Here is a 12,319-nt window from a genome sequence, read left to right on the forward strand (position 1 = left end):
CCAAAGTCAATGCTGTAAAGAAACGTCCAGGTTCCCCCAACATTACACAGACCGCTATGCCCCCCAGCACCCCCTTCCACATTCAGATACAGTCGTAGACGCATCCAGAAACATAAAGTAATGCTTAAAGTGTTGGTCCAGGCTGAAAGTTTTTATAGCTTGATAAATAGAGTAGAATTCACTGAGCAAAATTTCATCAAATTTTGATAACAAATAACAAAGTTATTGAATTCTAAAGTTTAGCAATATTTTGTGAAAACAGTCGTCATGAATATTAATTAGGTGGGCTGATGATGTCACATCTCCACTTGTTCTTTTGTGTTTTATTACATGAAATTAGGTTTATTCATTTTTTCCTCCAAGAAATAGAAAAATTGGATTGACAATTGATTTGTGCATTAGATATTTATTGCTGCAACTTATTTCATTATAAGAGAGACATATCATTCACACAAGTATGAAATAATGAAAAAAATATGATTTTATAATGAAAAAAATATGATTTTATGTTATAACATAAGAAAACGGAAAGTGGAGATGTGACATCATCAGCCCACCTAATGAATATTCATGACTGTTTTCACAAAGTATTGCTAAACTTTAAACTTCAATTACTTAATTATTTGTTATTCGATTTTGATGAAATTTTCGGCATTTTGCTCAGTGAATTCTACTCTATGTATTAAAAAATAAATATTTTCAGCCTAGACCATCCCTTTAAGGTAGTGTAGAAACAAATGTACCTCGAATCTGACTTTTCTTAATCCTTTCAACTACATTAATTTTTTTATTTCATTAATTATTTTAGGTGTGGCAAATACATTGTTCCACAACATGCTCATATCTTAACATTTGCAGGTAAACCGACTCGGAATGGATTTAGCTCATTAGATTGGAATAACTTTAATTCTATACCTCTATCCACATAGAGTTCAAGTTATTTGTACACTGCATATCGATTGCACCCTAATACGATGAAATTCATATAACTGAATATTTTTATACATCAACAGATAGCATGTGTGCCCTGGGCATGTGCCGGTCTGGAGCAAATAATGGTGAGATAAAATACGTTTTGATTGTGTTTGTCACATATCTTCCTCAAATGAGATTTTTCTGAACATGTTTAATGAATATAAGAGTAAATCTAATTGAAATAAAATAAGTAAATATCACACAACTACATATTCTTCTTAAAATGATTAGATATTTAATTATATTGATTATATTTTAAATATTGAAAATTTTCAGGTAACTACCGTGTGAGTAAAACAAAATTACACCTCAAAATCACCAATTTAAGAAGAAAATATGTCATGAACATAATGATCGTTTTATATGGCTGAAAATAGTATTTTCTCCCACATATTTTAATGCAATGTTTGTGTGGTATATGTCATTACGCTTGTGAATGTCAAAGTAATATTGAAATCAGGTTTAAGAACATGCTAAATATTGAGGAAAGATTCTGTTTACCGTACTTATATTGTTTCTATATTTGTTTTTATTAAAAAAAGAAAGCACATGTTATTACATAGCCGAGACGCATTGTTTGGATAAGACAAGAAACACATTTTCCAGTAAGTATTTTCCCATCATTATATCATGAGAATACCAATAAATGACGTATATGTTTATGTCGTTTGTAGAAGAGTACCGCAAGCTAGAACTTATTCTACTTGAAGTGAACAGACAGAGTCAAATCAGACACAGAAAACACTGAGAGTTTCAACAAAATCGGACATGGAATGACAAAGTTATGACATTTTAAAGATTTGTATTATTTCGGTGAGATGGTGCTGTGCATGTATTTATAAATATGCACTGAGCAAACTGATGATATCATATTTCTACCTTTTCTTTTGTATTGTATCATATAAAATCATTCTAATTAAATTCAATCCATCAAAATTAACAAAATTAAATTGACTGAATAAATATGTAATGTTTAATGTGTACTTATTTTTGACAAGGGAGACATGTCACGCATGGATGTAGAATGTAAGAAAAAGTAGAGTGGGGACGCGATATCAGCCAACCTGATGAATATTCATGACGGCGTGAATATACCCCCCCCCTTAAATATTTCCATACGTTTTCTAACAAACCTCAATCTAGAATCTAGTACCAAATACATGTCCATTACTCAATTGTAAATACAAACGTCACTACTAGGGGAGTCGTTTTAACTTACAAGAACGAATTCCATGTCGTGTTTATCAATGATTATGGCTTGGAAAAGTATGCCTATGTCTTAAATCGATTGGGAGGATTTACTGTAAGATTAATTTTACTGTTTTAATTTGAGATGAATAAAGACAGTGAGGCGCATGTTACTCGTATTCAACATAGGATAGTTTTGTTTTTAATTTAATTTAATGAAGATGAGCAGAGTGTCATTTCAGGACCACTTTTATAGTCATGTAGTCTTTATTCCACAGCCATAATGCCGTCATATTTTACCCATAAATGTAGGTACATCTATCATGTCTATACATGTTTATTTTTTATACAGCCTCCTGTATCTGCTATGAAAAAGACGGCTGTAAAAACATTCATCCAGAGCACCAAGTATTAAAATGTCTGTGAGTGCATGACATCACTAATTGTACACACTTTCAATATTTATTTTCATATGCATTTTTCGTTTTGTCCATTTTGTCTCATTTCCTTTAATATTAACAAATTTGATATTTATGAGTGGCCTATTTATTATCCTAGAAAATGTATCGAAATATTATGTACGATTCAATTATAGCGTTAAAATTCGATTAAAAAAACTCGAGTCTTCCAGATTCTATGTTAGTGATAACATGATTGATACAGGTGCATAACAAATTTTATGTAATCAAGCATTGTAGAAGAGACATGAGAATATGAGAATAATCATGGTTTCAACAAGAAATTTTCCAAGCTTCTTTAAAAACTACAAACTTCCTAGCGGAAATACGTCGTCATAATTAAAGAAACAGAGACAAATATGTTTTGAATCTTTTAACTGAACTGCTGTCTTCTATTTACCTGTACAAGGTCCCCCGAGCATCACATAGTTTCAAACTTTTCAAGGCAACAAATTCTTCATTCCCAGAATAAAATCGAAAGTCTGTAAGTATCAAAAAATGAAGAAAAATAATGATGGAATCGTCGCATGCAGGCCTTTGTGAGATTAAGTTTTGCTGTTCAATTTTATTCTGTTAGCAGCTTGATCTTTTATTAGAATATGTTTTCACAGCTATTTTTTAAATAGCATTGTACTGCGGCAGGTTATTATTTATTTGCGGAGAACTACTTGATTGTAGGCTATTAAGCATCAGTAGTTATTATCATAGTGCATGCATTCATTTTTCCTTCATTTAGAAGAACGCGAAAGATGCAAATCGGAAAAAAACACTCAAAATTTTGAAGCGAATAGCTTTATTATTATTTAAAGATAAAAATGATGCTTTGATTTTATTAAGCATTCTCCATTCTGTACTTCTGTGATTAACCTTGGACAACATTCTATACATAATGTATATACACACCACATGTAGCTGGTCTGTAGTCAAATGGCTTGCATCTGTAGGAGGAACGATTTGATCAATTGACTGTTTGATATAGGCCTACTTAGAAAACAAGAAATCGAGATAATTTACACCGTCTGTTTTCTCTTTCTCTGTTATTTTTCACACATTTACCACATGGGATAGCGATCTTTCTGTGAATAACATAACGTCTTTACCTCGACAATTTCTTTCTGGAATGATGAACTTGAAGAACTTGTAAGTTACTTATGAACCTATTTATACTGGTGTGCCTTTGTCTTTGTTCTTTCATTTATCTAACTTGATAATCTTGTGAAGACGCTGAATAGGACTTTACTGAGAAGTGATTGGTCTATCATCATCCGCAGAGATTGTAACACTCCCTGGGGAGCATTTCATGAAACGACATGTCAGATTTTTTATCTGTAAAGTCCCATTTTATCCGACATCTACCACAGGTACATGTAAAGTGCTTCTCAGCCAAACAAAATCAAGGAAAGATGTCAGATCTGACAACTTGTCGGACAAAAATGTTGGTGAAACGCCCCATGTTGTTCATGATATAAGAGCTGACTACTATCATTCTATGTATTTCCAAAGAAATTATAGGAGTTACTTTGTGAAGTATTGGAAAACTGATCGGTTCTTAAAAAAACGTATTTATTGACTATTTCAGATTATTTCACGAGAACTTGATTACGATCATACCAGAGGATACATTTGCCGGACTTCAAAAAATACGTTTAATGTAAGTTTAAATGTGTAATGTAAACTTTTTTTTAAATATCGTGAGAAATATCGTGCATGGGTAGAATAAAGTGCTTTGAAAACTGATTTGATTTTGTTTGTCACCATTAGTAGATTCCTGCTTGCGATTATAACAATTAATCAAACAAAAAATATTGTTTTAAAATGAGATTTCGCTAATGTGATAACGTAACATCAATTTTTAAAAACACAAATGTAGAAAAAAAAACTTCATGTCGCCGGGCGCACATGGTATTAGATTATTACTTATAACTTACAAATCATTTTCACATTGGCCTAAATGCTTTCAGAATTTTAAAACTAAAATAATAATACATTCTTAATGATGCTTTTTTTCTTTTTGTTTATCTTCATGGAGAATGCTTGTTGATAACCAAATCAAGTTATTGACGAACAATTCTTTCACGGATCTTCCAGACCTGGAAATATTGTAAGTAATGCGTTCTTGACTTGTATACATTTCGATTATATTTCGATAAGATTTATTCATTCAATGGGATTGGCAGGTCTTCATGTGGGGTAGGGGGATTCCATATTCTTTATTAGCCAAACAGGATGATATCTTAAGCATGATGGTGCGTGTGTTGGTGTGTATATAAATGTGGATATATGAATATGTATATATACTGAAATGCATACATGATTAAACATTTTTATCAGTTCCTATTCTTTTCTCAATTATCTTGTTTCTTTAACATTTTAACTTTATTGGGGCATGTTCCCCAACTCCCATTCTATAAGGGTGTGTGAGGATTTGTGCGTCTGTGTATTAATGTGTATGTGTTTTGTTTGTCAAACTATATTGCAAGAAAGTAAGTGAGCCAAAGTAAATAAAACTTTCTATTTGTGGTGGTGATGATGATGATGATAATTTTAGTAATAATTTCAATAATAATGATTACAACAATAATAACGATACTTGGATGTTATATAAAGAATATTATTACATTAAAAAAAACAATACTATTACTTGCAACCTGCTGGGGAATGACTGTTCACAGCCTTCCTTCAGCTGAAAAGTTAAGGAGGGATACATCTACCCCCCATATGCCCATGTCGAAATGTCTAACATCATATAATTATGATTATGTGTCTGTTTACAGGTTTATTAGCTCATAAAAGAGCAGTTCGTATTTGGACAGGATCACAATATCTCGCTAGCTCCAGTCCTTTATTTTTTAAATTAAGAACTTTAAAATTTCAGATATAAATACATATCAAGCTGCTATCTTCATGTTTAAATACAAAAAGGGAATACTTCCCCCTTCCTTTCAAAATATGTTCACATTCAACAACACCATCCACTCTTATCCAACACGAAACTCTGACAAATTCCATCTCACAAATCCAAAACTAATAACAGCAAACAAATCAATTAGACGTTACGGTGCATATTTATGGAATAATTTTTAACCTGACATTAAGTTATGCTCAACTCTTTATTCATTAAAGAAATACACTGTTAAAATATAATACCTAAAATCTCTGTGTGTTTTGTACCAACCAATATTACAACCTCCCCCCCCCCCCCCCGCTCTTGCACTCTCGCACACTTGCACTTTAACTTTTGATTATAACTTCCTCATTTAAATTTTTCTTTCCCTATTTAATTTTTTGGGGTAATATTCCTATCATTTTGTGCAATAAAAGATAAGTCTCTTTTATTGAACTGTTTGTCTGACTTTCCTTCCCCTTTCCTTTTGAGGCATTATCAATTTCAAGCTCTAAGCTTAAGATGAAGGTCTCCCACATTTCAAATGTATTATGTCATTATAAATATAAAAGAAATTTATCAGGTATAAATGTATTTCAATTAGATTATTAGATTGTATATATGCATATGTTATTAATTATGTATTTTGCTTATTGTTATGTTCTAAGAAAAATGATTACACTTGTATTTGCTTTTGTTATTGGAGTGTGGAAACAAATAAATCAAATCAAATAATTTATCAAAAGATCTACATAACACAAACGTTTAGATGAATGTGCCGTAAAATACTTTATATCACGTTAAAATTTTAGCAGGTAAACAGTCGTATCCGTTGATGACGAATGCATTTCTAATTTTTTACAACTCTTTGATATACCTCTTTTACAAACAGAAGTCTCTCACGAAACAAGATAGAGGTTATTCATCCAGATGCCTTCAAGAACTTGCCTGTTTGTAAATACCTGTAAGTCTTTATCGTCTGAGTGTGTCCAAAGATATCATTTGTGTTTCTTCGAAAATAAATTGGTCAATCATCCAATCTAAAATTACTTCTCCGATTTGCCCTCCTTGGGGTAAGACTAACCTTAAATCATTTCAGAACTGGATGCTATGCCGTGCACCTGTAATTCAAGCTACATTTAAGAAGTTACGAATTACTGCAGAGGTTCGAGCCATGATAACGTCTTTGTAATTGTGATGATAAATGTCGGTTTCAGACGTAAATAATCATATCTACTTGATACACATCCGTTAAAACTAACTCACAAACACACAAAGAAAATATTTGTCTTTATAAGGCTAATCTTTTCTTCATATCTCATTTATGTATGTTCATCATTTTGTTCGTTGAGCAGAATTATACGTCAAAAAATAAGCAGATTTTTATATTGCCACTTTACTATCACGCATTAACCATATTCGCCGGAAACATGGTCATGTTAGGAAAGAAAAATTTTCTGTTAGAAAATGCTATTTGAGAGCGTTTTTTTTTTCACTTATATTCTTTTATATTCTGCATCTACATCTTTTGATTGTTCTCTTTACAGGTCTCTTGGTACAAATCGTATTCGCGTTTTGCCCAACGGTTCATTTCGAGAATTTCCAGCATTAGTCTACTTGTAAGATACTATTCGTAAAAAATTGACTTTGCAGGGTTTTGATAATTTTTCCTTTTCTAAAATTCTATTAGGCTACATCCTTTGTGTCCAGTCACCCAAAAGCTAAAGTATGTCGACGTGAAAGTTTGTGTGTATTTAGAGTAAAAATAGTTATTTGATCTATTCAAAAAAAATATATAATTGTTTCATCTGAAAGAAAAATTCCAATTTGTAATTGTTGAATAGAATAAAAGATATAAGAGATTGTTGGACACGTTTTTTTTTTTGTAGACTGCTTTGAAGTTTCACTCAATAATCCAACTGTCATGGTTGCAATGAATAAATAAATAAATATTAAGTTTCACTGTGAATTTGAAATATCAATATAAATCAAAAGAAAATAACAAAGATATACATTCAAAAAATTGGCTTTACAAAATGAGGTAATAAAGGTGACATATAGGAAAATAAATAAAAACTTTAAGTGAAATTGGATGTGAAATATGCAAGTATTGTTTTTCACGAATAAATTTCCCTACTTTATTCATAATTATAGAAAAATAAATATTTTAGGACATTTCTCTGATACTGGGTTGTTAGGAATAGGCGTTTTAATTTTCAGCACAATTGCCCGAATGGCAGAAGAGATCAGAAAAGGGCGACCTCTATTCACCTCAAATAGCCAAGTCCCTTCAACACGTTTATAGTTAAATCATAATAAATGCACTTACAAAAAGGAGAGTCTCTGATTTAACCTACCTTGCAGTATGATCAGAGAAGATGTGAGCTCCATGCTCTTGCTAAATCTGCAAGTTTATATTTAAAAAAAAAGCTTACAATTTTCATAATTATCATGGGACCATGTCATATTCTTTTTTTATCATGAATACATAAAATTACTTCTATCCCATATGCCTACTAGTGAAAATATAATTCAATTGCGATTCTTGAATGTCCTCAGGAAAATTTTAGATCTTTAAAGTTGGACTTAATTTCCCAAATACATGCGGTTGTAAACACATCAACAACAATGGTAAAAATCATGCTGAGTAACTTCGCGCCATTGCTTTAATCGATGAGATTGTGATTTAAAAATCGTGTGCAAGTAGGAATTTAAACATATTGTAAAGTCACAAATAAACCTTTGTTCTGGTAATGATTGACTAGATATTGGATGTTATTGTATCACATTCTACGTAAAAAAAAAGAACCTGGAGCCCGTTTCTTAAAGGGTATGTTGTAACTTTGCCATTATGGCAACTACCATGCCAACAGGGCTCCGCAGCCAATCAAAATCAAGGTTGCCATGGTAATTGCCATAATGGCAAATTTACAACAGTTGCAACTCTTTATGAAACGGACCACTGGAAATTCAGATAGACAGATGACGAAATTAATTAACGAGAAGAGATGGAAGTGGTGATTGCAAGTGGTAATTGAAAGGCTTTGGGCCGAGGGGCGTAAAACAATTTTGATGGTCAAAGTCAAACCATGGACCTATAGGTCCATGGTCAAACGTTATGATACTTAAGTAAGAGAGAATAATGGAGAAGAAGAGAGTTAGACACATGGAGGGGGTGAGGAAAATGATAAGAAAGAGATGCCTATATACTCTGCAATTTAACATGATTTATTCAATAAGTTCTCATATTCTTCCACGAATAAACATTCTTGTACTTTTAACACACGTTAAAAGAAAACACCGAATTTCCCGAATACTCGACCCTGAGTGGAGCACTGTTTTTAAGATATCTCAGCCATTTTCATTTCGTATATGATGCACATATTTATTATTCACTTTGATATTGTAAAGCGAATCATATTTAGTATTATTCATGTGTTTATTCCTTTCCAGAGACATCAGCAACAATCCCCTGACTCGCATCGATTCAGGAGCTTTGAGAAAATTAGAAAGTTTGCAAATATTGTAAGCCGAACTTCTTTCTATGTTTATATTATAGCTGTATGTTTTAGACTCAATGACATGTCAGATTGAGGCAGTTCAATAATTAATGACTTTTTCAGAGCCCATTTCTTTACTTATAGTAGAGGTCATGGTAATATTTTAAGGGGGTGTCGATTCCGTTGATTACAGCATATTATGGAACGTGATTAACAGAATTTTAAAAAATCAGTCGATTTCATCTGACGAGAGAGACTTCATGGTTTATTCTGGCATTGAGTGAAAATGTTTTTTTCTTTTCTTTCAGCATGCTTGTAGACGTCAATGTGGCATACATAGAGCCTGATTTGTTTTATGACCTGCATTCTTTACAGTCAGTGTGAGTACTCCCCGAATATAATTAGGAATTCTTCTTTCCTAATAGCTTTCTTTGGCAAATGAAAGGGACAGCAGCAATCTGTATTGAAACAAAAATCACTTCAAACATGTCAATAAGATGGTGTTAAGTACTTAATTTCAATAAACCTTTAGCTTTAAATCGAGACACATTACATCGAAAATTAACCGAATATTTCTCATTTTTGTACTCTGCTTTGATGTTCAGTGCTCCATTCCACTTTGCAAATATCCTGTTTGACTGCAGTACCCTATTATGCCGTTATACTAAAACACATACAGTAGTGCAATTTTTTTCACTCAATACCCGTGGCCTTGATTGCGTGATTTTTTTTTTTGGGGGGGTTCAATCTTTTTGTGTTGACATAACATGTCAAATTGAAACTCCATATTCCCGATGAATTTTTTGTCACCATCGTGACACATATATCCAAAATCTTTGACTTTCTGGTTTCCTTTCCAAGGTTGAATGGAGTTGAACCTGTGTTGTGTACTGATTCAATTTTAATCTACTTTGTGGTTTATTTACAATACAATTATTTATTATGTGAATCATTTACATCGTACAGATTTTTTTAGTTCAGCCTTTGGGTACAAATCAGTTTTATAGTATCACTAAAAACCATTATTATTATAAAACCATGACTGACACCTATTTGATATTTAACGATCTAATGAAGATATGAAACCATTGAAACAAAATGATCGTTACCATCGAGAGCCGGCCAGAAACACATGAGTTTTACACTTCTTTGCTTCAGATCTACTTCTGATAACAGAGTGTGCTGTCTTCTTGATCATCGAGACAACATGACTTGCGCAAGGTCATCTCCTACCGGTCCCCTAGACACGTGCGGTAGGCTCTACCCAAATATCGCCATGCGACTGGCTGGATGGATCATTGGGGTTTCCTCTTTGATCGGGAACATGGCTGTCCTCATCGTCCGGCATGGAGAAACTCCACAACCTCGTGTCCAGACTCTTTTCATATCCAACCTAGCCATTGCTGACTGCCTGATGGGTGTGTACATGATCATCATCACTTCAACGGATATTTACTTTGGAAACCAATATTTCCTGAGTGCCCCCATTTGGCGTGACTCAAGATTGTGCAAATTTACTAGCGTTCTGGCTTTTCTAGCGAGTGAGTGTTCCGTCTTCACGTTGACTCTCATGACCGTCGACAGGTTTATTAGTATCATATTTCCTTTCGGAAAATGGCGCATATCTATCAAATCGGCCAGAATTCTGATTTTAATGATGTGGACCCTCATGCTGGCTCTTGCTGTCATACCGCTTTTGGTGGGTTCGGATGTGCGTGGGTTTTACGGTTTGTCTGATGTCTGTATTGGATTACCACTGCATGCTGATTCCGTTCAGACAGGCAGATTAGAGGCCCCTGACCTAGACTTTGACTCAACAGCACTTGATTTTCGCGTCGAATACGTTGTCACTGAGAGCGTCTCTCGTCCATCATGGATATACTCGAATGTTACGTTCATCGGGGTCAACATGGTTTTATTCCTTATTATCGCAATTTGCTACATCATGATGTTTATTCAAGTGAAACGTTCGTCCAGGTCCGTGGGAAACGTGGCGCTACGCGACAGGGAGTACAAAGTAGCTGTTAAAATGGCATTCATCGTAGGAACGGACTTCGCTTGCTGGATGCCAATCATTGTCATGGGTATCCTCACACAATCTGGCCTGGTTGTACTACCGACATCCCTCTATGCTTGGAGTGTGATATTCATCATCCCAATCAACTCTTCAATCAATCCAATACTATACACGTTCATCAACTACATCGATAATAGAAAGAAACCTGCTGAACAAATGAACCGGAAGAACGATTTGAAAAAAATCAAAACCACCATCACTGAAATCGATAATCCTGCTTATGAACCGGATAAAAATTGAAACGTTCCTGTATGATTAAAATTATGTGCGACAACATTAATAATCAGTATGAACGATACTGCGCTTTTGCAAGACAACTGACATAGAAAATGATAATAATAGTTAATGATAATCAACTGACAGGCTGCATAAGGTCAGAGATGGTGTAAGTAAGGGGCGGCGCAAGAGTGTTGCTAATAGATATTTTTTAAAGAATGAATAGTTGCTCCAGGGTATCGGAAAATCATACATACATGTATATAGGCTCCTATTAATCATCTAAATAACGATGACATCTAATAGTTTTATTGTTGAACATTGAAGAGAAATAATGTGCCTGGATGTGTCTGTATTAATGTACGTGATGTAGTAAGGTTTTGATGTAATGGTCACGTTATTGCACGTACCGAGAGTACTCAAGCTGTAAACACTAGGTCTGTATACACATTTTGAACAGGATATAAAACTTATGTATTAAACAAAATATATATATATACATATTTATATATATATATATGTATGTGATGTAGTAAGGTTTTGATGTAATGGTCACGTTATTGCACGTACCGAGAGTACTCAAGCTGTAAACAGTAGGTCTGTATACACATTTTGAACAAGATATCAAACTTATGTATTAAACAAAATATATTTTAGCCTAAGAATAGCTGCAGATATGTTTAGATTAATGATAAACTTTTATGATTACATAACTCTATTAAAATTAATATTCATCTTTATGTTATTGTTTGTTGGATGGATTTTCCTGGAAAGTTTCCACAACAAATGGGAGCTGTTTATGAATCAATTTATGAAGTGGGTATCACTAGTTCTCTTTCATTCATAAAAATAGGTTAAATTTTATGTTTTGAAGAAAACATTTAAAACTAATGTTCGTAAAAGAAAGTAAGAGTCGTGTGAAATAATTTGATTTGTCATTATTTCTGTTCAAATTATGAAATAAAGCTTCCTTTTGTTCTCTGTAATAAAAAGTAAAAAATGATAGTACTAATATAACTTT

At 33.1% G+C, this 12,319-nt stretch overlaps 1 protein-coding gene across 1 annotated transcript; it reads left to right on the forward strand.

Moving 5' to 3' along the window:
* Positions 1 to 8,805: 8,805 nt before the first annotated feature.
* LOC121409629 (G-protein coupled receptor GRL101-like) lies at positions 8,806 to 11,798 on the forward strand. Its single transcript, XM_041601533.1, has 3 exons — positions 8,806 to 9,030; positions 9,314 to 9,385; positions 10,164 to 11,798. The coding sequence occupies exons 1-3, from the start codon at positions 8,939 to 8,941 to the stop codon at positions 11,320 to 11,322; spliced, it is 1,323 nt and encodes a 440-aa protein (XP_041457467.1). The 5' UTR covers positions 8,806 to 8,938; the 3' UTR covers positions 11,323 to 11,798.
* The last annotated feature ends 521 nt before the right edge of the window (positions 11,799 to 12,319 follow it).

Source organism: Lytechinus variegatus, chromosome 2 (genome assembly GCF_018143015.1).
Source record: "Lytechinus variegatus isolate NC3 chromosome 2, Lvar_3.0, whole genome shotgun sequence".
NCBI lineage: Eukaryota > Metazoa > Echinodermata > Echinoidea > Temnopleuroida > Toxopneustidae > Lytechinus > Lytechinus variegatus.